This window comes from Oncorhynchus kisutch, linkage group LG4 (genome assembly GCF_002021735.2).
Source record: "Oncorhynchus kisutch isolate 150728-3 linkage group LG4, Okis_V2, whole genome shotgun sequence".
NCBI classification, from domain to species: domain Eukaryota; kingdom Metazoa; phylum Chordata; class Actinopteri; order Salmoniformes; family Salmonidae; genus Oncorhynchus; species Oncorhynchus kisutch.
This window is the reverse complement of record NC_034177.2, coordinates 23,814,886-23,841,779: the sequence shown is the minus strand read 5'-3', so window position 1 is coordinate 23,841,779 and position 26,894 is coordinate 23,814,886. Positions and strand designations below refer to the sequence as shown.

Sequence of the window (26,894 nt, the reverse complement as noted above, 5' to 3'; positions counted from 1 at the left end):
GTTTGTGCCTGTGTGTATTATTATGTGGCTGGGTGACCCTAGTTGGTCCTCAGACAGAAGGTCTAGGGTGCACTGGGTGTTTGGACACCAGAGTTTAGAAACTGTGTTTGGGAAAAAGTGGTTTTCTTGTATATATTTCCCATTTGGGTCAATAAGGAGTATAATCTGTGTGTCTCTTTCTCCTCCTGCTCCTGTCTCTCTTGACACTACTCCTCTCTCTCTTTACACTGCTCGTACACTCTTTCCACTGCTCCTCTCTCTCTTTCCTCCTGCTCTGTCTCTCTCTCTCTCTCTCTCTCTCTCTCTCTCTATCCCTGTTCCTCTCTCTCTCCTGCTCGTCTCTCTCCAGATGTTTTAGGAGAGTACAGAAGCAGAACACCGCCCAGTTTTCGAGGGGAACCTGTGAGCTCCCCTGTCCCTGCAGTGGTAAATGAGCATAGAGAATCAGAGGGGCGATACCTCCAAGTGTTCAGTGAATCAGAAGACAGTTCAGACAGCTCGGATGACCATGAAGAAGGCAAGGAGGGCAAAGAGCCCAGGTAAAATACTACAGTAGCTCTTGCATCACATTCCACTGCTGCTGACCCACTGTTACATTGGCTTATATTACCATAGTACTACTGAATTCTCAAAGCTCTTCTTGGTATTGGCAGATGTACTGCTCTTTCAAGGATGCTGATCCATGAGTTCACACTAATACACAATGGATCCATATAGCACTGACTTAGAATGCCAACATCAGTCTCACTAATCCATCATTTTCCAAACTACACAGCTGATTCAAATGATCAAAGCTTGATGATTAGTTGATTATTTGAATCAGCTGTGTAATGCTAGGGCAAAAACCAAAACGTGCCCCACTTGGAGTCACAAGGACCGAGTTTGGGAAACACTGCACTAAGCCATTAACATTTCAAGCATTTAAAACAAACAAATGAATGAATTAACAAAAGCATAAATAAACAAATTAATGAAGTAAAGGATTTACTCAAAATGCAGTCATTTACAAATGCATTTCTGCCGTGAGTACCATGACAATTATATTTATTGGTCTCAATACAGGGTTGAAGTGACCACCAAGTCTATTAATAAGTAATGCTCTGTGGCATCCATTTCCAAACTACTCAATTAGTTCACCAGTCTCACAGATAGATGAATACTGTATAAAGGTGGATCCTCAGGGGAACCATAAAGCTAAGAGAATGGGATGGTGCATAGATGGGATGATGCCTTAGATGGGATGGGCTGAAAGACACTTACAAAGAGAAAGGGGCCCTGCTCTGGAATAGCAGGGCATGGCAGACATACCCTTTTTGTTTAAAGATAGTCATTTAAATGTGTTTAGATGTTACCCACTGAGCACAAACTGGTTGAATTAACATTGTTTCCATGTCAATGAAACAAAAAATCTATATTATATGGTTGAAGCAACGTGGAAAACTGGTTGGATTTGGAAAAAGTCATCAACCTGAAGGAATTTCTGGAATTTGTATAATTCTTGTGCTTTTCTTTCAAAAACAAGGACATTTCTAAGTGACTCCAAACCTTTGAACGGTAGTGTATGTGTGTGTGTGTTTGTGTGTGTGTGTGTGTGTGTGTGTGTGTGTGTGTGTGTGTGAGAGAGAGAGTGCATGTGTGAGTGTGTTGGTCGCTGTAAGGTTGTGTCACTGCCTTTTGATGTGATTCTAATTGACATGAATGACAAATTAGGGCAAAGTAAACCCAAGGCTAGACCTGGCTAACAAGAGCTACTCTATTAATGATAATGAGATTACGGGGCTGTGAGGACACTGCTGTCAGCCAAGTGCTGTCACTTGTCTGCCTAGAATTTAGCCCACCCATGCAGTAGAGCAGACCAGACCCTACTACCAAAGACAGTACAGTATGAAGATAGGCTAAAACTGCTTCTCCAATAGAAATCCCCGATCACACTTGTAGGCGATGTCATGGCAACGTTGGCTAGCTAAGCTCATGCATATAGAAACACGTCATCGGGTCTAATGGTCATCTCGCACCAAACTGAGCGTTTGCAGGCTGTCAAATCAAAGGAATTCCTTCAATGTAAAGTTGATTTTGACAAATTAAAATGTGTCAGTTTGTCACTTTCACGAGGTTAGAGCAATAACATGTTCAACTACTTAAGACATTGGCTCAGATCTAGGTTGTGCCTTTTGATTTCAAGAAAATGAACAACTAATGAATTCTCTCATTGACTGCTCAAACTCCAAACCCCGGCTTGGTCTGTTTGGTCTGTTTTGGAAGCTTTCCCGGAAGTCTTGCGATGTTGCGCCTCTGGGTTTAGAAACTCTGTGCCACTACCATCAGCACTGATGATTTGGAGATGACATTTCCTGGAAGGGAGAGCCCATATAAAAACACCCACTTCCCAGTTCTTGCCTGCAGTATGGCATTATCATAGGCAGAAACAAACCCATACCGATCATTATGAAGTTACTCAATTTCTAAGCACTGAAATACCATTGAGTTTAAGGTGATGTCCCAGAGAGCTGAAGTACTACTGCTCAGAGCTCTCAGAGCATGAAAGCATTATAGTATAGAACCCTGATATTCAATGCAGTGTGTGTAGACACTATTTTGCTGATTAATTATCAGTCCGCAGACATGTCAGAGACATGGCTTCACATCGGGTTGTGTTTTGTAGTGAAAAACCTTATATTTTTGTTTACTATCTTGTGTGCCTTGGTGTGTCTCATTAGCGTGTATAATAGTCTGTATTTCATAGTGTCCGTTGTCTTCATTGTGTCAGTTCTCTTAGGCCTAGCTTCTAAGAGTGTCTTATAAGCATCTTATTACCTAGCTATACCTTTATTCCTCTTATGGTAGAAGGATTATTTGGCAGAGTCAGTCCATCTCTGTGAGTCTAAACTGTTAAGTGTTCCATCCCTGGAGGTCTGCGTCTGCATGGGAGACCTTCTGTACGGGGCTGAAGGAGTCCCTGGCCAGGGCACGGGAGAGGAGGGCACAGAGAGAGGCTCCAGGAGACGAACAGCAGATCTTGCCCACAGCCGTGGGAGCTGAGTCACTCATCGTAGGAGCTGCAGCGTACAAATTAAAGACATTGTGAGTAGCAGTATGAAATGAAGGCAGCTGCAATATATCAGATACAAAGGGACATACAGTACTGTGTTAAAATGAAAATGATTACAGTCAAAATGTAATGGGAGAAAATGATCAAGTATGAAGGTTTTTGGACAGGTTACACCTCAAACTTAGAGATACTAAACCTTTTGCTGAGGTTTTGTCAAAGAAACATGATTTCCTTATGTGTCTTCATCTACATTTCTCTCCCCAAATGCGTTTTCTGTTATTTCTCCTTTTTCAGTATTATGTCAACATCGTAGCAATTCCAAAGAACCTGTCTCTGTTTTTACATGTAACAAAATGCATTTACATCAGGGTACTTACTATATAAACCATTTTTTAAACATTCTATTTGAACCCACATTTTTATGACTCAGGCAGGACATAATAAACGGAATGTTTTAGCCTCAAGGCCATACGGGAAAAATGCCCTTAAACACAATTGCCCAGTTAGGATAGGAAACAGACTGGGTACAGTGTCTAGCTAGCAGGCATTCACATTTCTATCCATCCTCTACTCTTGGACTGAGTGGATTCCCTCCAGGTTTTTTAAATAGTTTTTTATTTATATCTTCAAAATGAAAGAGGCCTTGTTATTATAAGTCCCCTTCTGTAAATCAGGTCTGGGTCCCACCCTTTGTGGCCTGCATCCCTCCCACACCCTCTCTCAGCTCGCCTGTGTCTATTTCCAGAGGATGTCTGAACTGAATGCTGCGCTGTGAGGGAGGTAGTGTGTAATTACCTCCCAATGAGAGAGCAGCAGCAGCAGTGGCATACTGCTTCCCTTTCCACTGCTGCCCCCACCCTCCCATCTTATCTCCGTGCCAATGGCTTCAACATGGCAGCCAGGCTCACCCCACCTCCCCCCTCTGCCATTCTGATCCCAGCCTCCACACGTTCACAGTTTGTCCAGTAAAGTGAATGCTGAGGACAGAGAGAAAAAGAGAGTTTGCAGCTTAGGAGTGGTTCAGCTCTGCTGCTTTAGCTCCTCACCAGTCCATTGCGTGTGCTCCTAAAATAGAAACAGGAATATTAATCCAATGTGGAAGTATTAAGCTTTTAACCTGGTATTACCCCAGCGGTCACTTATGGACATAACAATCAGTATTAACCGAGACATTAATGGCCATAAAGAGAGTGATCAACTCAGGCATAGATGCTAGCTAGCTAATGACCATTACTGGTGGGGGTCATCACTAATGCACACGATACAGAGAATAAGAGCATTACTGGTAATGGGGATGATAGTAGTGGTCATCATGTGCATTACCGCTATAGTAATGGCTATTGGCAGAAATAAGGACATGAGTCAGGAAGACAACATTGAGTGAAAGCAACAAATAACACTAACTGAAAAACAAAAAACAAAAAACGACTGACCTCCTTTACCTTTCAGGTCAACAGGAGAGAAGGTGCTACAGTTATCTCTAATGGTTACCAGGAAGCGCTATCGGAACTGTGGAGTGGGTCGCCACATCATAGAGGTAGGGTGGGGCTGGGGCATGTGTTTCTCAGCTCAGTGGGACATATCATTTCCCAGTAGCTATGTAAAACCCTGCTTTAGTGAGAACCTGAAATTAGAATATATTATCTCTGTAATGTTGGGCTATGGTTTGAAAAAGGAGCAAGATGAAAGAAAAGTAGGCAAATCCAGTTCAAAATAATATTACTAACTAAAAGTGATACATAATGAAAGGTCAGTTTACTGTAACCATAGAGAGTGAACTATACATAATGTACATTTTCTTGAACTATGGACCAGCAGTCTGTTATTATGTCAGGAGTTAGGGTGTGTCAGCCAAATCAGGGCAGCGCACTGGCTGCCGCCACAGTCCCTCAGCATCTCTGATCTGCTCTGTCTCTGTGTGTGGTTAGAGCTCCCCTGCTGGCCATGAGAGGGCTTACAGCTTTTCACACAGCAATATTTCACATGGTTGTAAATGTCAATCCCAGTTCTACCATCAACATCTGTTTGTGATGATGGTGCAGTATTTCAAAAGCTTACTTTTGTTCTCTGTGTCCCTCTGTGGTGGTTAGCTACTAAAGACCCAGTCTGTGTGTGGGGCCTACGATGCGTTCCTCGCTCACGCTGACACAGACGCGGTGGACTTCTTCTCATGCTGTGGACTCACTGACGATGCCCTGCTCAATGACAATTCCGGTACTGAAACACATCACCACCACCAGTCCATGGTGTTGCAGGTGTTGTTTACATCCACCTCTTTCTGTCGTTCATCAGAGAAGTGAGGGATGAATGGACCAACACCACGCTAATGAGTAACCTACCTCCCTCCACCACCGGTGAGTTACCTACCTCTCTCCACCACCGGTGAGTAACCTACCTCCCTCCACCACCACCGGTGAGTTACCTACCTCTCTCCACCACCGGTGAGTTACCTACCTCCCACCACCACCACCGGTGAGTCACCTACCTCCCTCCACCACCACTGGTGAGTTACCTACCTCCCTCCACCACCGGTGAGTTACCTACCTCCCTCCACCACCACCGGTGAGTAACCTACCTCTCTCCACCACCACCGGTGAGTTACCTACCTCCCACCACCACCACCGGTGAGTAACCTACCTCTCTCCACCACCACCAGTGAGTAACCTACCTCTCTCCACCACCACCGGTGAGTTACCTACCTCTCTCCACCATCACCGGTGAGTAACCTACCTCCCTCCACCACCACCGGTGAGTTACCTACCTCTCTCCACCACCGGTGAGTAACCTACCTCCCTCCACCACCACCGGTGAGTTACCTACCTCCCTCCACCACCAGTGAGTTACCTACCTCTCTCCACCACCGGTGTGTTACCTACCTCCCTCCACCCCCCGGTGAGTTACCTACCTCCCTCCACCACCACCGGTGAGTAACCTACCTCCCTCCACCACCACCGGTGAGTTACCTACCTCTCTCCACCACCGGTGAGTAACCTACCTCCCTCCACCACCACCGGTGAGTTACCTACCTCCCTCCACCACCAGTGAGTTACCTACCTCTCTCCACCACCGGTGTGTTACCTACCTCCCTCCACCCCCGGTGAGTTACCTACCTCCCTCCACCACCACCGGTGAGTTACCTACCTCCCTCCACCACCGGTGAGTTACCTACCTCTCTACACCACCGGTGTGTTACCTACCTCCCTCCACCACCGGTGAGTTACCTACCTCCCTCCACCACCGGTGAGTTACCTACCTCCCTCCACAACCACCGGTGAGTTACCTACCTCCCTCCACCACCGGTGAGTTACCTACCTCCCACCACCACCGGTGAGTTACTTATCTCCCTCCACCACCGGTGAGTAACCTACTTCCCTCCACCACTGGTGAGTAACCTACCTCCCTTCACCACCGGTGAGTAACCTACCTCCCTCCCTCCACCACCACCGGTGAGTTACCTACCTCCCTCCACCACAACCGGTGAGTTACCTACCTCCCTCTACCACCGGTGACTTACCTACCTCCCTCCACCACCACCAGTGAGTTAGCTACCACCCTCCACCAACCGGTGAGTTACCTACCTCTCTCCACCACCGGTGAGTTACCTACCTCCCTCCACCACCACCAGTGAGTAACCTACCTCCCTCCACCACCACCAGTGAGTAACCTACCTCCCTCCTCCACCACCGGTGAGTTACCTACCTCTCTCCTCCACCACCGGTGAGTTACCTACCTCCCTCCACCCCCGGTGAGTTACCTACCTCCCTCCACCATCACCGGTGAGTTACCTACCTCCCTCCACCACCACCGGTGAGTTACCTACCTCCCTCCACCACCGGTGAGTTACCTACCTCCCTCCACCACCACCGGTGAGTTACCTACCTCCCTCCACCACCACCAGTGAGTTAGCTACCTCCCTCCACCACCACCGGTGAGTTACCTACCTCTCTCCACCACCGGTGAGTTACCTACCTCCCCTCCACCACCACCAGTGAGTAACCTACCTCCCTCCACCACCACCAGTGAGTAACCTACCTCCCTCCTCCACCACCGGTGAGTTACCTACCTCTCTCCTCCACCACCGATGAGTTACCTACCTCCCTCCACCCCCGGTGAGTTACCTACCTCCCTCCACCATCACCGGTGAGTTACCTACCTCCCTCCACCACCACCGGTGAGTTACCTACCTCCCTCCCTCCACCACCACCAGTGAGTTAGCTACCACCCTCCACCACCGGTGAGTTACCTACCTCTCTCCACCACCGGTGAGTTACCTACCTCCCTCCACCACCACCAGTGAGTAACCTACCTCCCTCCACCACCACCAGTGAGTAACCTACCTCCCTCCTCCACCACCGGTGAGTTACCTACGTCTCTCCTCCACCACCGATGAGTTACCTACCTCCCTCCACCCCCGGTGAGTTACCTACCTCCCTCCACCATCACCGGTGAGTTACCTACCTCCCTCCACCACCACCGGTGAGTTACCTACCTCCCTCCCTCCACTACCACCAGTGAGTTAGCTACCACCCTCCACCACCGGTGAGTTACCTACCTCTCTCCACCACCGGTGAGTTACCTACCTCCCTCCACCACCACCAGTGAGTAACCTACCTCCCTCCACCACCACCAGTGAGTAACCTACCTCCCTCCTCCACCACCGGTGAGTTACCTACCTCCCTCCACCACCACCGGTGAGTAACCTACCTCTCTCCACCACCACCGGTGAGTTACCTACCTCCCACCACCACCACCGGTGAGTAACCTACCTCTCTCCACCACCACCAGTGAGTAACCTACCTCTCTCCACCACCACCGGTGAGTTACCTACCTCTCTCCACCATCACCGGTGAGTAACCTACCTCCCTCCACCACCACCGGTGAGTTACCTACCTCTCTCCACCACCGGTGAGTAACCTACCTCCCTCCACCACCACCGGTGAGTTACCTACCTCCCTCCACCACCAGTGAGTTACCTACCTCTCTCCACCACCGGTGTGTTACCTACCTCCCTCCACCCCCGGTGAGTTACCTACCTCCCTCCACCACCACCGGTGAGTAACCTACCTCCCTCCACCACCACCAGTGAGTAACCTACCTCTCTCCACCACCGGTGAGTAACCTACATCCCTCCACCACCACCGGTGAGTTACCTACCTCCCTCCACCACCAGTGAGTTACCTACCTCTCTCCACCACCGGTGTGTTACCTACCTCCCTCCACCCCCGGTGAGTTACCTACCTCCCTCCACCACCACCGGTGAGTAACCTACCTCCCTCCACCACCACCGGTGAGTTACCTACCTCTCTCCACCACCGGTGTGTTACCTACCTCCCTCCACCCCCGGTGAGTTACCTACCTCCCTCCACCACCACCGGTGTGTTACCTACCTCCCTCCACCCCCCGGTGAGTTACCTACCTCCCTCCTCCACCACCGGTGAGTTACCTACCTCTCTCCTCCACCACCGGTGAGTTACCTACCTCCCTCCACCCCCGGTGAGTTACCTACCTCCCTCCACCATCACCGGTGAGTTACCTACCTCCCTCCACCATCACCAGTGAGTTACCTACCTCCCTCCACCACAGGTGAGTTACCTACCTCCCTCCACCACCACTGGTGAGTTACCTACCTCCCTACACCACCACCGGTGAGTTATCTACCTCCCTCCACCACCACCGGTGAGTTACCTACCTCCCTCCCACCACCGGTGAGTTACCTACCTCCCTCAACCACCACTGGTGAGTTACCTACCTCCCTCCACCACCACCGGTGAGTTACCTACCTCCCTCCCTCCACCACCACCGGTGAGTTACCTACCTCCCTCCAACACCACCGGTGAGTTACCTACCTCCCTCCACCACCACCGGTGAGTTACCTACCTCCCTCCACCACCACCGGTGAGTTACCTACCTCCCTCCACCACCACCGATGAGTTACCTACCTCCCTCCACCACCACCGGTGAGTAACCTACCTCCCTCCACCACCACCGGTGAGTTACCTACCTCCCTTCACCACCACCGGTGAGTTACCTACCTCCCTCCACCACCGGTGAGTTACCTACCTCCCACCACCACCGGTGAGTTACCTACCTCCCTTCACCACCACCGGTGAGTTACCTACCTCCCTCCACCACCGGTGAGTTACCTACCTCCCACCACCAACCGGTGAGTTACCTACCTCCCTTCACCACCACCGGTGAGTTACCTACCTCCCTCCACCACCACCAGTGAGTAACTACCTCCCTCCACCACCACCAGTGAGTAACCTACCTCCCTCCTCCACCCCCGGTGAGTTACCTACCTCCCTCCACCATCACCGGTGAGTTACCTACCTCCTCCACCATCACCAGTGAGTTACCTACCTCCCTCCACCACCACTGGTGAGTTACCTACCTCCCTCCACCACCACTGGTGAGTTACCTACCTCCCTACAACCACCACCGGTGAGTTACCTACCTCCTCCACCACCACCGGTGAGTTACCTACCTCCCTCCACCACCGGTGAGTTACCTACCTCCCTCCACCACCGGTGAGTTACCTATCTCCCTCCACCACCGGTGAGTTACCTATCTCCCTCCACCACCGTGAGTTACCTACCTCCCTCCACCACCAGTGAGTTACCTACCTCTCTCCACCACCGGTGTGTTACCTACCTCCCTCCACCCCCGGTGAGTTACCTACCTACCCTCCACCACCACCGGTGAGTTACCTACCTCCCTCCACCACCGGTGAGTTACCTACCTCTCTACACCACCGGTGTGTTACCTACCTCCCTCCCACCACCGGTGAGTTACCTACCTCCCTCCACCACCGGTGAGTTACCTACCTCCCTCCACAACCACCGGTGAGTTACCTACCTCCCTCCACCACCGGTGAGTTACCTACCTCCCACCACCACCGTGAGTTACTTATCTCCCTCCACCACCGGTGAGTAACCTACTTCCCTCCACCACTGGTGAGTAACCTACCTCCCTTCACCACCGGTGAGTAACCTACCTCCCTCCCTCCACCACCACCGGTGAGTTACCTACCTCCCTCCACCACAACCGTGAGTTACCTACCTCCCTCTACCACCGGTGACTTACCTACCTCCTCCACCACCACCAGTGAGTTAGCTACCACCCTCCACCAACCGGTGAGTTACCTCACCACATGCTCTCCACCACCGTGAGTACCTACCTCCCTCCACCACCACCAGTGAGTTAGCTANACCACCGGTGAGTTACCTACCTACCTCCACCACCGGTGAGTTACCTACCTCCCTCCACCACCACCGGTGAGTTACCTACCTCTACCGCCCTCCACCACACGGGTGAGTTACCTACCTCCCTCCACCACCGGTGAGTTACCTACCCTCCCTCCACAACCCCCGTTGAGTTACCGTACCGCGTCCCTCCACCACCACCGGTGAGTTACCCTACCACCCTCCACTACCGGTGAGTTACCTACCTCTCTCCACCACCGGTGAGTTACCTACCTCCCTCCACCACCGGTGAGTTACCTACCTCCCTCCACCACCACCGGTGAGTTACGTACCTCCCTCCACCACCACCGGTGAGTTTCCTACCTCCCTCCACCACCACCGGTGAGTTACCTACCTCCCTCCACCAATACCGGTGAGTTTACCGTACCTCCCTCCACCCACCACCAGTGATGTTACTACCACCCTCGCACCACCGGTGAGTTACCTACCTCCCTCACCACCAGTGAGTTTACCTACCTCTCTCCACACACCGTGTGTTACCTACTCCCTCCACCCCCCAGTGAGTTACCTACCTCCCTCCACCACCACCCGGTGAGTTACCTACCCTCCCTCCACCACCGGTGAGTTACCTACCTCTCTCCACACCGGTGTGTTACCCTACCTCCTCCACCACCGGTGAGTTACCTACCTCCCTCCACCACCGGTGAGTTACCTACCTCTCTCCACACCCGGTGAGTAACCTAACCTCCCTTCACCACCACCGGTGAGTTACCTACCTCTCTCCACCACCGGTGTGTTACCGTACTCCCTCCACACCGGTGAGTTACCTACCTCCCTCCCCACCACCCGGTGAGTTCCCTACCTCCCTCCCACACCGGTGAGTTACCTACCTACCTCCCTCCACCCACCACCGGTGAGTTACCTACCTACCTCCCTCCACCACCACCGGTGAGTTACCTACCTCCCTCCACCACCACCCGGTGAGTTACCTACCTCCCTCCACCACTGGTGAGTTACCTACCTCTCTCCACCACTGGTGTGTTACCTACCTCCCTCCACCACCACCGGTGAGTTACCTACCTCCCTCCACCACCGGTGAGTTACCTACCTACCTCCCTCCACCACCACCGGTGAGTTACCTACCTCCCTCCACCACCACCGGTGAGTTACCTACCTCCCTCCACCACCGGTGAGTTACCTACCTCTCTCCACCACCGGTGAGTAACCTACCTCCCTCCACCACCACCGGTGAGTTACCTACCTCCCTCCACCACCGGTGAGGTACCTACCTCCCTCCACCACTGGTGAGTTACCTACCTCTCTCCACCACAGGTGTGTTACCTACCTCCCTCCACCACCGGTGAGTTACCTACCTCCTCCACCACCGGTGAGTTACCTATCTCCCTCCACCACCGGTGAGTTACCTACCTACCTCCCTCCCACCACCGGTGAGTTACCTATCTCCCTCCACCACCGGTGAGTTACCTACCTCCCTCCACCACCACCGGTGAGTTACCTACCTCCCTCCACCACCACCGGTGAGTTACCTACCTCCCTCCACCACCGGTGAGTTACCTACCTCCCTCCCACCACCGGTGAGTTACCTACCTCCCTCCACAACCCACCGGTGAGTTACCTACCTCCCTCCACCACCGGTGAGTTACCCTCCCTCCCTCCACCACCACCGGTGAGTTACCTACCTCCCTCCACCACCACCGGTGAGTTACCTACCTCCCTCCACCACCACCAGTGAGTAACCTACCTCCCTCCACCACCACCCAGTGAGTAACCTACCTCCCTCCACCACCACCAGTGAGTAACCTACCTCCCTCCACCACCACCGGTGAGTTACCTACCTCCCTCCACCACAACCGGTGAGTTACCTACCTCCCTCTACCACCGGTGACTTACCTACCTCCCTCCACCACCACCAGTGAGTTAGCTACCACCCTCCACCAACCGGTGAGTTACCTACCTCTCTCCACCACCGGTGAGTTACCTACCTCCCTCCACCACCACCAGTGAGTAACCTACCTCCCTCCACCACCACCAGTGAGTAACCTACCTCCCTCCTCCACCACCGGTGAGTTACCTACCTCTCTCCTCCACCACCGGTGAGTTACCTACCTCCCTCCACCCCCGGTGAGTTACCTACCTCCCTCCACCACCACCGGTGAGTTACCTACCTCCCTCCACCACCACCAGTGAGTTAGCTACCACCCTCCACCACCGGTGAGTTACCTACCTCTCTCCACCACCGGTGAGTTACCTACCTCCCTCCACCACCACCGGTGAGTTACCTACCTCCCTCCACCACAACCGGTGAGTTACCTACCTCCCTCTACCACCGGTGACTTACCTACCTCCCTCCACCACCACCAGTGAGTTAGCTACCACCCTCCACCAACCGGTGAGTTACCTACCTCTCTCCACCACCGGTGAGTTACCTACCTCCCTCCACCACCACCAGTGAGTAACCTACCTCCCTCCTCCACCACCGGTGAGTTACCTACCTCCCTCCACCATCACCGGTGAGTTACCTACCTCCCTCCACCACCGGTGAGTTACCTACCTCCCTCCACCACCGGTGAGTTACCTACCTCTCTCCACCACCGGTGTGTTACCTACCTCCCTCCACCACCGGTGAGTTACCTACCTCCCTCCACCACCGGTGAGTTACTTATCTCCCTCCACCACAGGTGAGTAACCTACTTCCCTCCACCACTGGTGAGTAACCTACCTCCCTTCACCACCGGTGAGTAACCTACCTCCCTCCCTCCACCACCACCGGTGAGTTACCTACCTCCCTCCACCACAACCGGTGAGTTACCTACCTCCCTCTACCACCGGTGACTTACCTACCTCCCTCCACCACCACCAGTGAGTTAGCTACCACCCTCCACCAACCGGTGAGTTACCTACCTCTCTCCACCACCGGTGAGTTACCTACCTCCCTCCACCACCACCAGTGAGTAACCTACCTCCCTCCACCACCACCAGTGAGTAACCTACCTCCCTCCTCCACCACCGGTGAGTTACCTACCTCTCTCCTCCACCACCGGTGAGTTACCTACCTCCCTCCACCCCCGGTGAGTTACCTACCTCCCTCCACCACCACCGGTGAGTTACCTACCTCCCTCCACCACCACCAGTGAGTTAGCTACCACCCTCCACCACCGGTGAGTTACCTACCTCTCTCCACCACCGGTGAGTTACCTACCTCCCTCCACCACCACCAGTGAGTAACCTACCTCCCTCCACCACCACCAGTGAGTAACCTACCTCCCTCCTCCACCACCGGTGAGTTACCTACCTCTCTCCTCCACCACCGATGAGTTACCTACCTCCCTCCACCCCCGGTGAGTTACCTACCTCCCTCCACCATCACCGGTGAGTTAACCTACCTCCCTCCACCACCACCGGTGAGTTACCTACCTCCCTCCACCACCACCAGTGAGTTAGCTACCACCCTCCACCACCGGTGAGTTACCTACCTCTCTCCACCACCGGTGAGTACCTACCTCCCTCCACCACCACCAGTGAGTAACCTACCTCCCTCCACCACCACCAGTGAGTAACCTACCTCCCTCCTCCACCACCGGTGAGTTACCTACCTCTCTCCTCCACCACCGGTGAGTTACCTACCTCCCTCCACCCCCGGTGAGTTACCTACCTCCCTCCACCATCACCGGTGAGTTACCTACCTCCCTCCACCATCACCAGTGAGTTACCTACCTCCCTCCACCACCGGTGAGTTACCTACCTCCCTCCACCACCACTGGTGAGTTACCTACCTCCCTACACCACCACCGGTGAGTTATCTACCTCCCTCCACCACCACCGGTGAGTTACCTACCTCCCTCCACCACCGGTGAGTTACCTACCTCCCTCCACCACCACTGGTGAGTTACCTACCTCCCTCCACCACCACCGGTGAGTTACCTACCTCCCTCCCTCCACCACCACCGGTGAGTTACCTACCTCCCTCCAACACCACCGGTGAGTTACCTACCTCCCTCCACCACCACCGGTGAGTTACCTACCTCCCTCCACCACCACCGGTGAGTTACCTACCTCCCTCCACCACCACCGATGAGTTACCTACCTCCCTCCACCACCACCGGTGAGTAACCTACCTCCCTCCACCACCACCGGTGAGTTACCTACCTCCCTCCACCACCACCGGTGAGTTACCTACCTCCCTTCACCACCACCGGTGAGTTACCTACCTCCCACCACCACCGGTGAGTTACCTACCTCCCTTCACCACCACCGGTGAGTTACCTACCTCCCTCCACCACCGGTGAGTTACCTACCTCCCTTCACCACCACCGGTGAGTTACCTACCTCCCTCCACCACCAGTGAGCCACCTCACATGAACCACACAGGGAGCTCAGTACAGGCCATATCAATGAAGCCGTAACATGTCCTCTCTCCTCTCGTTATTCAGAGTCAGAGAGCCGCAACCCAGGGTTTTCCTTGATGCTGCTGGAGCTTGAGCTGGAGGTGGAGATGGCGTGAGTTGAGCACACAGCATGGTGCTCTCCCGCTGTGTTCATACATACCACCCCTGGTTAACATTGTTTATTAGAGCAGAGAGTATATAAAGATTACACAGAAATGTGTCAGTATTATTACTGCCTTTTTTTTGCCTTGTGCCAGGCCGTACTTTGAGCTTAATTGACCTGCCTCGTAAAATAAAAGTAAAATAAAAAATAAAAATAAAAATGTTTCTCGGAGAGAGTGTCAGATACTAATTGTTGTGTCTTTATCTCTGTCAGGAGGACCAAGGCCCTGGCAGCCTACCAGCAGCAGGCAGTGTGTGTGTGACAAGGCTGGTCAGAGAGGTCAAGACCCTTAGAGAACAGGTGAGAGTAACCAGCCATAAGAGGATATTTTATGGAATATAAAGCCCTGCTAGATAACTGTACATTCAATACATCTGCGTTAACACATTCAGTTGGAGCTACAGAGGAGGGAAGAGGACACCCTAAACAATGAGTTGGACAAGGAGAGAGAGCGACGGCACAGAGTAGGTCTGTTTCACATTGTTTTCTTGGCCACAGTAGTGTGTGTCTGTCAGTGTCAGGCCCTACTTACGGTAGTTGTGATCAGACTTATCCACAATGCTGTATAGAATTATAAGGTATTCATTCATGTGTTCTGTTTATGTGTATAGAACAGCAGTTGTTGGAGTATAAACTAAGGAAGACACGACAGCTCCTAGAGAGGCAGGTGATTTGCGACTCAGGTCAGTGTTTATAGCTTTGAATACATGTTCTAATGTGTGTTCTTTTGTTCCCTGTTATTAGTTCCTCCAGCACCCTCTGCTGACCATACTAGGTTACTGATATCGGTTACTGAGAAGCAGTTTTTATACATTACTGTATAACTATGTTTGAATGTGACATTAAACAGTATTACTTTGCTATGAGGGTGTTCTGTTTTTAGATGATTCTGACCAGAATGACCCAGAATCTCCCTGTGAACCTATCAGCTCACCTCCCAGTCCTTTAGGCCTGTCATTGGATGCAGAGATGTAGGAGATTGAAGCTGTAAATGGAGTCAAGCCTCAGAAGATTCTGGTACAATATTTACAGAACAAAGTTATTGAAATATTACTTTCTATTTTGGACAAAGGGCTCATAACTAGTTTTAAAATGTAAATATTGTTTTGCAGGAAACAAGAGCACTATTAATGATACTTCAAGGCTACACAGGGCGCTTGTGTGTACATATGTGTGTGTGTGTGTGCCTGTGTGTAATTTAACCATATTTAATTCAGACTATTGTGCTGCACTGTATGTCTACCTCAGTAGCTTTGAGGAAATAAAAATGAATGCCTGACTGAATTAAATCATTTAGAGCCCAATTCAGTGTGTTTATCATGTTTATAGCACTTCAAGACATTTCAAATCTAATTCTAGCTAACCCTTATTTAACACCGTTGTGATTTAATTTCTTTAGGAAGAAGTCAACATTATAAAGATAAGCAGAAAACAGCACACACACTGTTTCTACACTGAGTGTACAGATTATTAGGAACTGTCTAGCTGGCTCAGCAGTAGTGCTGTAGATAACCCAGTCTCATGTAGTAGCAGTGGAGGAACTGGTTGTTGTAGCCGACGTCAGGTATCATCAGACAACTTGTGACCTTGGTCTGTAGGTCATAGCGGGCCAGCTCAGCGGAGTCGTAGCAGTTATAGAACACTGCCTCACCATACCACGGTGCCGAAGCCCTGGATGGAATTAGCAAGGCTGAGGGACGGTGCCACGGACACATCCTCGTGGTTCTTGGAGGTCATGAAGTTGTCATAGGGGCTGTAACGGCGAACGATGTTCCCCAGTCTGTGGCCGTTCACAAGGGGCTGAATATAGTAGAAGTCCTCACTGCCCTCCTGGCCTAAGATATCTGAGCTGCCTCTCAAAAACACACATTTACACTCATTTATGAACTGATCTGGGATTGTCCTACAGGACTCCATGCCATTCTTCAGAAAGCTGCACTTTTCTTTCACCATCTTCATGTTAAAGGTGTTTGACAAATGCATCCTACAGTATCTATCTCCTTACACACCGTATCGATCTGGGAGACACACAGTGAAGAGACATTATTAGCACATGACACATTAGAGTACCCAGAGAAGGGCCTTTGCAAGCTTTCATTTCTTACCCATCTGAGATGCATTGATAACTGCTTCGGCTAGATTGTATTACATGTTGTAATAAATCTATATCATTTTAGGTTGAGAGGCAGGGTTGGTGTTGATATAATGTGTTAGATTGGGCCAAGATCTTTAAAAAATGTATACTTAAAAAACTGGAAATCAACCAATCCTACGTTGTTAATGCAATGGAAAGGTCAAATGCTTTATTATGTAAAAATATAAAGTGTGTGGGAGACGGAGAGAAAAACAAAATGGTGCAGTTTGAGGCTTTGTGGCGGAAAGTGATGCGGGAGCTGGAGACAGGGGTGTGGTCTAGTGGGTCTGGGCGATGTAGTGTGATGTAGTTGATGTTTGTATGATGGGAATGTTTTGTATTGTTTATGAAAGATCAAATAAAATCGTGCAAAAAAAGATTGTCCAAGATGACATGTAATAAAGTGAACTATACTGTATGTACCTCTTTGGTCCATGTTTGAGTCTGATCACTTGGCTTGTCTTGGTGTATGAAGCCTCCAGCTCCCTCAGTTCCTTGGCTAGCTGACGCAGGTGCAGGGAGGTGTACAGACCCTGGTCGTTCAGGTACTGGTACGGCTCCTGGCTAGCAGTCATGTTCTCAATAGTGGCCTGGATCTGAGGTAGCTTCTCGTTGGAAAGCATCACCTAACAATCAGTTGAGAAATAAAAATATCAATCAACTTAAAATGCACACTGATTACCGCAAAACATCGTTTTGATTTTGATCACATGTCCATGGTTATGTTGTTTATGGAACAGGAAACCATGTCAGAACATAATCATAGCCCACTGTAAAACACCTAGCCCACTGTGACACACCTAACCCACCGTTACACGCCTTACCAGTGCCTGATGTTTTTGCAGGAAGTCTCCGCAGTCCTGCACCAGATGCATAACCCCGTCGAACTTCAGGCCAGGGAACGCCTAGACCTGGCGTCTCCAACCTTTTCTAGCATGAGAGATACTTTTTTTTTTTTTAAGAAATACACATCGCAAGCTACTATTTTTTAAATATCTTTCAAATATGCACAACTCTTCCCCGGGTCCTTGGTGTACAAGATATGTGTTTTCTGTTCAATTATCATTTGTATTTTCTGGAATTCTGTTTTCTGTGTCAATTTTGCTGTCCTATTTTATTTGTTTTAATTCCGTTTTTTACTCTCAATATTATGGTTATTAATAGATAAACCATGTAAATGGGTGTTCTGAGTCCATGTCAATGCTTAAATCACATCAGAATACCAATTTTGAGGTAATAAATAATAATGTTTTAGATTTTTTTTGTGTATTTCCCCTTTAGTTGAACATTTAGAAAGAGAGGACTTGGTCTTTCAATGTTCCTGTTAGGCCTACTGCTGCAGAGTGGGATAATGTCAAAGTGGCTTTGATTGGATAGTATCAATCAATCAAATGTATTTATAAAGCCCTTCTTACATCAGCTGATGTCACAACGTGACAGCCTAAAATCCCAAACAGCAAGCAATGCAGGTGTAGAAGCACGGTGGCTAGGAAAAACTCCCTAGAAAGGCCAGAACCTAGGAAGAAACCTAGAGAGGAACCAGGCTATGAGGGGTGGCCAGTCCTCTTCTGGCTGTGCCAGGTTGAGAATATAACAGAACATGGAACAAGATGTTCAGATGTTCATAGATGACCAGCATGGTCAAATAATGATAATCACAGTGGTTGTCGAGGGTGCAACAGGTCAGCACCTCAGGAGTAAATGTCAGTGTATCATTAGATACTCACATTCAGAGTATCTCTACAGCTCCTGCTGTCTCTAGAGAGTTGAAAACAGCAGGTCTGGGCCAAGGTAGCACATCCGGTGAACAGGTCAGGGTTCCATAGACGCAGGCAGAACAGTTAAACTGGAGCAGCAGCACAGCCAGGTGGACTGGGGGCAGCAAGGAGTCATCAGGCCAGGTAGTCCTGAGGCATGGTCCTAGGGCTCAGGTCCTCCGAGAGAGAGAGAGAGAGAGAGAGAGAGAGAGAGAGAGAGAGAGAGAGAGAGAGCTAGAGAGAGCATACTTAAATTCACACAGGACACCGGATAAGACAGGAGAAATACTCCAGATATAACAGACTGACACCCCCCCCCCCCCCCCCCGACACATAAACTACTACAGCATAAATACTGGAGGCTGAGGCAGGAGGGGTCGGGAGACACTGTGGCCCCGTCAAACGATACCCCCGGACAGTGCCAAACAGGCAGGTTATAATCCCACCCAATTTACCAAAGCACAGCCCCCACACCACTAGAAGGATAACTTCAACCACCAACTTACCATCCTGAGACAAGGCCGAGTATAGCCCACGAAGATCTTCCCCACAGCATAACCCAAGGGGGGTTGACTCAACCCACTCAAGTGACACACCCCTCATAGGGATGGCATGGAAGAGCACCAGTAAGCCAGTGACTCAGCCCCTGTAATAAGGTTAGAGGCAGAGAATCCCAGTGGAGAGAGGGGAACCAGCCAGGCAGAGACAGCAAGGGCGGTTTGTTGCTCCGGTGCCTTTTCGTTCACCTTCACACTCCTGGGACAGACTACACTCAATCACAGGACCTACTGAAGAGATGAGTCTTCAATAAAGACTTAAAGGTTGAGACCGAGTCTGCGTCTCTCACATGGATTGGCAGCCCATTCCATAAAAATGGGGCTCTATAGGAGAAAGCCCTGCCTCCGGCTGTTTGCTTAGAAATTCTAGGGACGGTAAGGATTCCTGTGTCTTGTGACCGTAGCATACGTGTACGTATGTACGGCAGGACCAAATCGTAAAGATAGGTAGGAGCACGCCCATGTAATGCTTAGCAGTAAAACCTTGAAATCAGCCCTAGCCTTAACAGGAAGCCAGTGTAGAGAGGCTTGCACTAGTAGCCGAGAGCTTTATGTTTATGACAGTTTGCAATGGGACACATGCAAAAATGGCATGTACTTTCAGAATTGCTTGGGTCCTGTTGGAGAACCTGGGCCTAGACACTGTTCACCTGGCATGAATACAAGTCAGCCTGTTGGAGGCCAGGGATGTGCTGGTCATCACCATTACCCTTTGTGTACACATGCACAGTATGCATGGAAAAGGATGCTATTCTATTTGCATACACACAAATAAAAACATCTACATCAACAAAAAACACTATCAATCCTTTAGAAATAAGTAATACATGGCACGTAAGAATACGATTTAGTAACAATGAACATAAACCTGTGGAAGTTTATAAAACAGTAGACAGGCAGTGTGGACAAAGAGTAGAACTGCAGCATTAGAGTTCCCATGGCACACTGAAATGAAAAGGAACAACATTGTGTTTTTAAGCACACACACATTCACAGATGTTAATACTTTTGCTGTAGAAGGCAGTTCCGTCTATGTAAATTCAGAGGTTATGAAACCATCAAACCAACATATGGACATGTGCTGGGTTTGTGGTGGAATCAGTGAAGGAAACAATGTCCCATATTTTTACCTCTGTGCAATTCACATTTCCCTTACTGCACAACCAGCTTTGCTGAGATCCACATTTCACCAAAATGATGGTATGAAACATGCTGTGCATTGTGGATACATTTACACACCAGCATATCTACAGTGATTCTGAGCTGGATGCAGAGTTTGAGGAAACATTCTCAAGTAATGCAATCACCCAAGCATTATGTGTCTTGTGTAGTGGGAAAGGCCTTAGCCCCAGATGGTTTCCAGATAAGCTAACCCCACTACTACCTCATATTTTAAAAGTGATACTCCTTTAACACTAAAATGGCTCTTATGGCCTCACATCTCTACTGAACCTAGACATAAAGCTAATCACTAAAGTGTATAGCTAGAATCTGTCATCTCCAAAGATCAGATGGGATTGATAAAGAACAGGCATTCTTCATTTTATGGAAGGCAAAGTATGTGGACACCCCGTTGCTGACAGGTGCTTGACAGGTGCATCCAATCTCCACAGACGAACACTGGCAGTAGAACGGCCCGCACTGAAGAGCCCATAATTTAATTGCACAAACCAAGTGTGGCAAACAGTGGAACTGAGAGTAAGTTATGTTAAGCTCTTGGATAATCAGGTTTAGGTTATCATCTCTCCTGTCGTCTTCTTGAACAGAAGTAGCTGTCATGTCACACAAACATGTTTAGTTTCCGTTCCTGATTTCTTCCTTACCACACACCAAAAATGAAATTCTCATCATTTTTTCTTCCCTATTTTTCTTCTCTTACCGTTATTCTCCTCAGCAGCACCCACCACATGCATTGTGGCGTATTGCACAAGAGAGAGTCACAGATCCCCTTGCATATTTACATGGTTCTTAGAGCAACTGGTCTCACATCCACACTGTCCTCTGGTCAAACATGAAGTCCTCTCTGGTGTTCACATTGATGTTCACTGGTCTTGTCTCCATCTTCCCTCAGGTAAGGACACTGTCCTGCTCAGCCCAGAATACATGTTTTCTATATGACATGTAGGAACAATAAGCAACAGCAAAATCTTTACAAAAATAAATGTCAATATTGTTCTGCAGATGTGTACTATAATATTTCTCCCAGTCTTCGCCCAGTGACTGTGTGTGTGACCTGAAGAACTCTGAGCACCCCTTCCCTCATGACAAGCTGCAGACTGTAGAGAACAGTGCCTCAAAGTGCACTAAAAACATCACTCCACAGCAGGTAAGAGACATGCTTTCAAAAATCCTATTTCTAAATTCCCACTTTCTCTAAAACACTACAAAACACTCTAAAATACTACAAATAGTGAGAAACAGATCTCTGATATTTCACATAATTTCATTGTGAATCAAATAAGAAGAAGCAGATATTTCACCTTTCATTGTGTATAAAAGTAAATCAAGTAATATTGGATGTTCCCTATAAAAGGGTCATTCTGCTGTCCCCAAATGAGAAGCCTTTTTGGTTCCAGGTAAAACCATTTTTGGTTCCAGGTAGAACCATTATGGGTTCCATGCTGTGGAAAGGGTTCTACATGGAACCCCAAACAGTTCTACTTGGAACCAAAAGGGTTCTATCTGGAACTAACAAAGGTTCTTCAAAGGGTTCTCCTGTGGGGACAGCCAAATAACCCTTTTAGATTCTACACAGTACCTTTTTTTCCAAAGAGTGTATCTCCTGTTCACCTGTAGACCATGGAGGTGGAGGGTCTGTTGCTGGGTCTGAAGAGGCGTCTACCCCAGCTGGAGGCTGATGTGTCAGTGCTGGAGCAGGAGGACGATGGGGATCTGTATGGGACGGTGTCTCTTCAGGTCATAGAGAATGAACTGTCGGAGATCCAGAACCTCATCGACAAACTCAACAGTACCACTCACAGCCACCAACGCCTCAACACAGACACTGCTGAACAGGTAAGGAGCCTTACTGGAGATCAAACTCTATTTTTCTCAAGAAGATGCCTGAAATACTTTACCTTGGCAATGGTCATGCCACATCGGATTAAAAATGCATTATAGTTAGATCATATACTGTATGAACATGTATGACTACCATATACAGTATGAGTTTAGAGGTGTTGTAGAGAAGTGTCAATGCTCAGTTTGATTATATGTGTTGAGGAATGATCAGGTGCTCTTCTTCCCAGCTGCAGGAGCTCAAAGAAGAGATGGGGAAGCTGGAGAAATTTGACAACATGCAGGTGGTCAGGGGAAAGGAGGTTAACAAACGTCTGAGGAGGGACTTGGACCAGTGCCAGAACGGCCACCATCCTACTGCCCCACCCCCTGAACCTGCACCTGGTTCGTCTTCTCATGCCTTCTCCCACAGCAACGCCTGTATTGAAATCTAAAACTTTCTGCATTTGAAGAGTTTTTTGATACTCTGGTGTCACTGTCATCATGTTCATTCTGTGTCTCATGTAGGAAACTGTCCCCTGGGACACCTCCGGAGCGTGACTGGTCCCAACACATATTCAGTCACTGAATATGGTGCCTCATATGCTTATGGCTCCTGGGGTCGCGACCCCAAACCTGCTGCAGGGAAGGAGAGCTGGTTTTGGATAGTGCCTTTGACTTCAAGCAATGTCTTCTCTAACTTTGTGAGACTTTATAGCAGCCTGAGCTCTCTGGTTGTGGGGGTCAGTGTTCCAGGCACTGTGGCGATTCACCCCTCCAACCCCACCACCAACACCATCCAGGGGCCTAACGTTGTAATGTATGGGGACGCCCTCTACTACAACTGCTACAACAAGGACGCTGTCTGCCGCTTCAACATCACAGCAAAAACAGTCACCACCGTGGGCCTGCCCAAAGGTACTGGGTTCAACAGCAAGTTCAACTTCTGCCATCTGGATGCTTGTTATGGTTACACTGACATGGACCTGGCTACTGATGAATCTGGTGTCTGGGTGATCTACAGCACCCCTGATAACTTTGGTAACCTGGTCCTCGCTGAGGTGATCCCTGAAAGTCCTCCCACCCTGGGCCGGACCTGGACCACTTCAGCTCACAAGCGTGCTGTGACCAACACCTTTATGGCGTGCGGTGTGCTCTACGCCACACGGTACCTGAGTAAGGAAGCAGAGGAGATCTTCTACTCCTTTGATACTGTGAGCGGCCGGGAGCGTTATGACATCGGTATGGAGATCAAGAAGATGTCCACCAACATCCAGTCCCTCAACTACAGCCCCGTTGACCACATGCTGTATGCCTACAGTGATTCGATGGTTGTTTCCTACAAGGTTAATTTTGGGTAAACTTTATACAACTTGACAGTGTGTATTTTGTTGTGTGCAGATCTTTACCACCTCCAGCATCAGTGGAAGCAAGAGTAAAACACATTGTCAATCATTTTTTAAATAAAACCAGTGTTGCAAAGAAATGCATTGATTAAACATGTGACTATACTGACAGTTTTTTATTTGTTTTCATTACATGTTCAATACATGGACAGAGACCACTAACAGTACATATATTTCAACTTTACATTTCACATTTTATGACGAAGCAGGTAAGATTCAACCCTACTATCTCTGTGAAGAGAAACAATGCTGGGAGACTCCTGTGAAACCAAACAGTCAGAAAACAAATCAATAATACTATAGTAATGATAATACACAAGGACCAGTAATATCACAGATAACTCCATTCTATTGTTATATAAAAAGAGGAACTCAAGGAAAGAGGAACCAAAATGCGGAATGTGTCACAATACAATAGTGTTGGAGTCCTCTTTCAGTTAACCTGCTCTAAAAACAGTGAGTATCTACAGCGCAGGGAAGACGTGGAAGGAGTTGGGGTGTAGGGTGGTCAGGTTAGCAGGTACAAGCCCTAGGGGGTAATGGCGGTGGGTGGGTGGAAGGGGGCACTTTGACTATACTGTACAGCATTTCAAAGGGACAAATTACATTCAGGGCCCCCTAGGCAGTATGTTTGAGACTGAGGAAGGGGGCAGAATCAGGTCGGCACAGAGCTGACAGCAACAGTAGTCTTACAGAGAGAAAATGCATGGCAACAATGTTGAATATCACACTCCGATGCATGAAAACAGATTGGAGGAGTAGAAAGGAGTGTTTGTTGTTCTGACTAGTCCTAATATCCTCTCACCGAAGGCCAATTTACATGTTTTATCACCCCTCTATTATCCCCTTTTCAGAACATTTTGTAGACCCTTCGCTCTCACACTGCATCTTCACAAATGAAAATGCATCATTCATCCAGATAGAATCTCTGCTCTTTCCTACAATCTTCGCTGCAGCCCCCCTGGGGTCCCTTGCACATTGGTACACTGTTGCTAGGCAGCACTATGAACAGAAAAGTGACCTCAGCTGATAGCCCTTTTGGGGCGACTGGATGTGTCTGTGAGGGGCGGGGAACCTTGTGGTTTTGGTTGGAGGTGGTTGGGGGTGGTTGGAGGTGGTTGGAGGTGGTTGGGGGTGGTTGGGGGTGGTTGGAGGTGGTTGGGGGTGGTTGGTGGTGTTTGGGGGTGGTTGGGGGTGGTTGGGGGTGGTTGGAGGTGGTTGGGGGTGGGTGTTGCCCTACATTCCGAGCTTGGAGCAATGGGCTCCAAAAAAGCCCTGCCCCTTACAGACAGTCCCAGGAAGCACCCCTGCGGTAGTAGTTATCCCACTTCACCCCTGTTGGGGGAAACAGAGAGATTGACATTCAAATAGATGACAGGCAACAGTTGTTACTGAAAATAAGGAATGCAAATCAAATGTAGAAAATTATTACAGTGCAAATTGTCAGGGATCCCAGTTCCTCAAAGGACCAGCCTGACTCAATGGGTAGTCCATCTCAGCAGCTAGCAGCACACACCTAGTCACAACGACCAGTATTCCAGCTCAATAGCATTGTGAAAAAAGAGGTCTGTGGGATGTTAGGATATTGATTCTCTGTGTAAGTTATGCATGGGTATGGATGTAAATACAATAACATTTGTTTTGTGATGACACATTGACAGTGTGTTTGCGTGTATGCGTACGTTTGTGTGGGCACGCGTGTGTTTTGTGCTACTGTGTGTCAATAAGTGCCCATATACTTTGGCTCGGTTCCCTTACAGAGCCCAGCCCTCATAGGTAAGTGTGTGTGTAGCTTTGGTATATTCTTTGTGTGGGGCTGAGTGCTGTAGAAGGAGAGGCCAGCTGTAGTTCCGTCTTGTGGTGCTAACATGAGAGAAGAACATCTCATATGTAACGGGTTCTGCCTTGGCTCCTAGGTCTGGTTTGGTTTGGGTCAAAATGTGATTGTCATTTGGGAGACCACTAAGAACCAATCCTCAACAGAACCACTTCCATGTTGGGGAGGTGGAGATGACCATGGCCACACTAACTATATAGGAATGGATGCTCCTATTAGTGGCGATAGGGTATATAGAATCACACTATGTTCATTAATGCTTCTGTATGACAATCCCTGGGAAAACCACATGGCAGGGGATGTGGAGTGAGAATACTAGTGCCTGTGACACAGATGCATCCTTCAGGTAGAGAGGCATATCCACTGTGTGACGTAAAACTCTCTAAAATATAATAGGTTGTGTGCTGCTTTCTGTCAAATCTGGGACCTCCCAGACAAAGGCCCATAATCTCTGCTGTCCTATTGTTCAAGACAAATAGGATGAATAGTACCAACTACAACAAAATGTCCTCTTGCTAGCATGTCTTCTCTCCAATGACAAACTACCTTCACTGACTACATACAACCCACTTAACTACCATCATTGATCACCTCACAGAGATTGTCATCAGACAAGCGGATGAGTGTGGGAGGGACCTGAGTGGAGGGGTGCCAGGGGGCAGATGGGTCTGAGTGGAAGGAGGAGGGGGGCAGGTTTAGGGCAAGGGGAGCAGGGAAAAGGCAAAGGGGGGAGAAGACACTGAGCAAAACACAAATGACACACAAAAGCAAAACTGCTTACAAAGTTTAAGGGAAAGAGTAATACGTTGGTGTCCGTTTTTACAATGAGGGGAGGAGGTGACAGAAGTTGTCAAATACTGAGGGATTTGGGGTAATACTACAACAAAGACATAGAGAGATAAATAGAGAAGGCATCCTCCACCTACCCCCTCTCCCCCTCTCTCTCTCTATACGTCCCTATCTCCAACCCACGTCTGTCTGTGTGTGTGTGGGGGTTCAGCAAGACACTTCCATGGTGTGGCTGACCTGGCCCTCATTGCTGTCAGAGTGTGTAAAACCCCGATACGAGAACTCTCAATGGAGCTGCCACTGGTGAGGGAGGCTGTCCGGGAGCGGGCCAGACGGGTCATACTGGCAGAGGGCACTGAGAGAACGAGAGAGAGAGGGGGGGGAGGGAGAGAGAGGGGGGGAGAGGGAGAGAGGGGGGGGGGGGGGGGGGGGAAGAGGGAGAGAGGGAGAGAGAGAGGGAGAGAGAGAAAGACGGGGGGGAGAGAGAGAGAGAGAGAGAGAGAGAGAGAGAGAGAGAGAGAGAAAAAGAGAGAGGGGGGAGAGAGAGAGAGAGGGGAATAGAGAGAGAGTGGGGAGAGAGAGAGAGGGAGAGAGAGA

At 49.5% G+C, this 26,894-nt stretch overlaps 2 protein-coding genes across 4 annotated transcripts in view; one reads left to right on the top strand and one right to left on the bottom strand.

Annotated features, from left to right (window-relative positions):
* Positions 1 to 21,175: 21,175 nt before the first annotated feature.
* Positions 21,176 to 23,777, top strand: LOC109889266 (olfactomedin-4). 3 transcript variants are annotated; one of them, XM_020480574.2, is made up of 5 exons: positions 21,176 to 21,339; positions 21,475 to 21,594; positions 22,065 to 22,283; positions 22,517 to 22,670; positions 22,794 to 23,777. In XM_020480574.2, exons 1-5 carry the CDS (start codon positions 21,280 to 21,282, stop codon positions 23,624 to 23,626), a joined length of 1,386 nt encoding a protein of 461 aa, XP_020336163.1. In that variant the 5' UTR covers positions 21,176 to 21,279; the 3' UTR covers positions 23,627 to 23,777. The 3 variants fall into 3 exon arrangements, with proteins under 3 accessions (XP_020336163.1, XP_020336164.1, XP_031678545.1); XM_020480575.2 differs by having other exon boundaries at positions 21,450 to 21,594; XM_031822685.1 differs by having other exon boundaries at positions 21,221 to 21,339; positions 21,450 to 22,283.
* The window catches only part of LOC109889268 (protein NDRG4-B), a 31,716-nt gene continuing 28,590 nt past the window's right edge, over positions 23,769 to 26,894 (bottom strand). Inside the window, 2 exon segments of the mRNA XM_031822686.1 lie at positions 23,769 to 26,572; positions 26,575 to 26,652. Of these exon segments, the coding sequence (XP_031678546.1) occupies positions 26,505 to 26,572; positions 26,575 to 26,652 (146 nt within the window). The 3' untranslated portion in view covers positions 23,769 to 26,504.

Bases quoted from the DNA above. Each gene is read 5' to 3' on its own strand.
- LOC109889266 (XM_020480574.2), top strand. From the start codon at position 21,280: ATGAAGTCCTCTCTGGTGTTCACATTGATGTTCACTGGTCTTGTCTCC. The intron at 21,595-22,064 runs GTAAGAGACATG...GTTCACCTGTAG, and splicing joins AAAACATCACTCCACAGCAG to ACCATGGAGGTGGAGGGTCT. The intron at 22,284-22,516 runs GTAAGGAGCCTT...TCTTCTTCCCAG, and splicing joins ACACAGACACTGCTGAACAG to CTGCAGGAGCTCAAAGAAGA.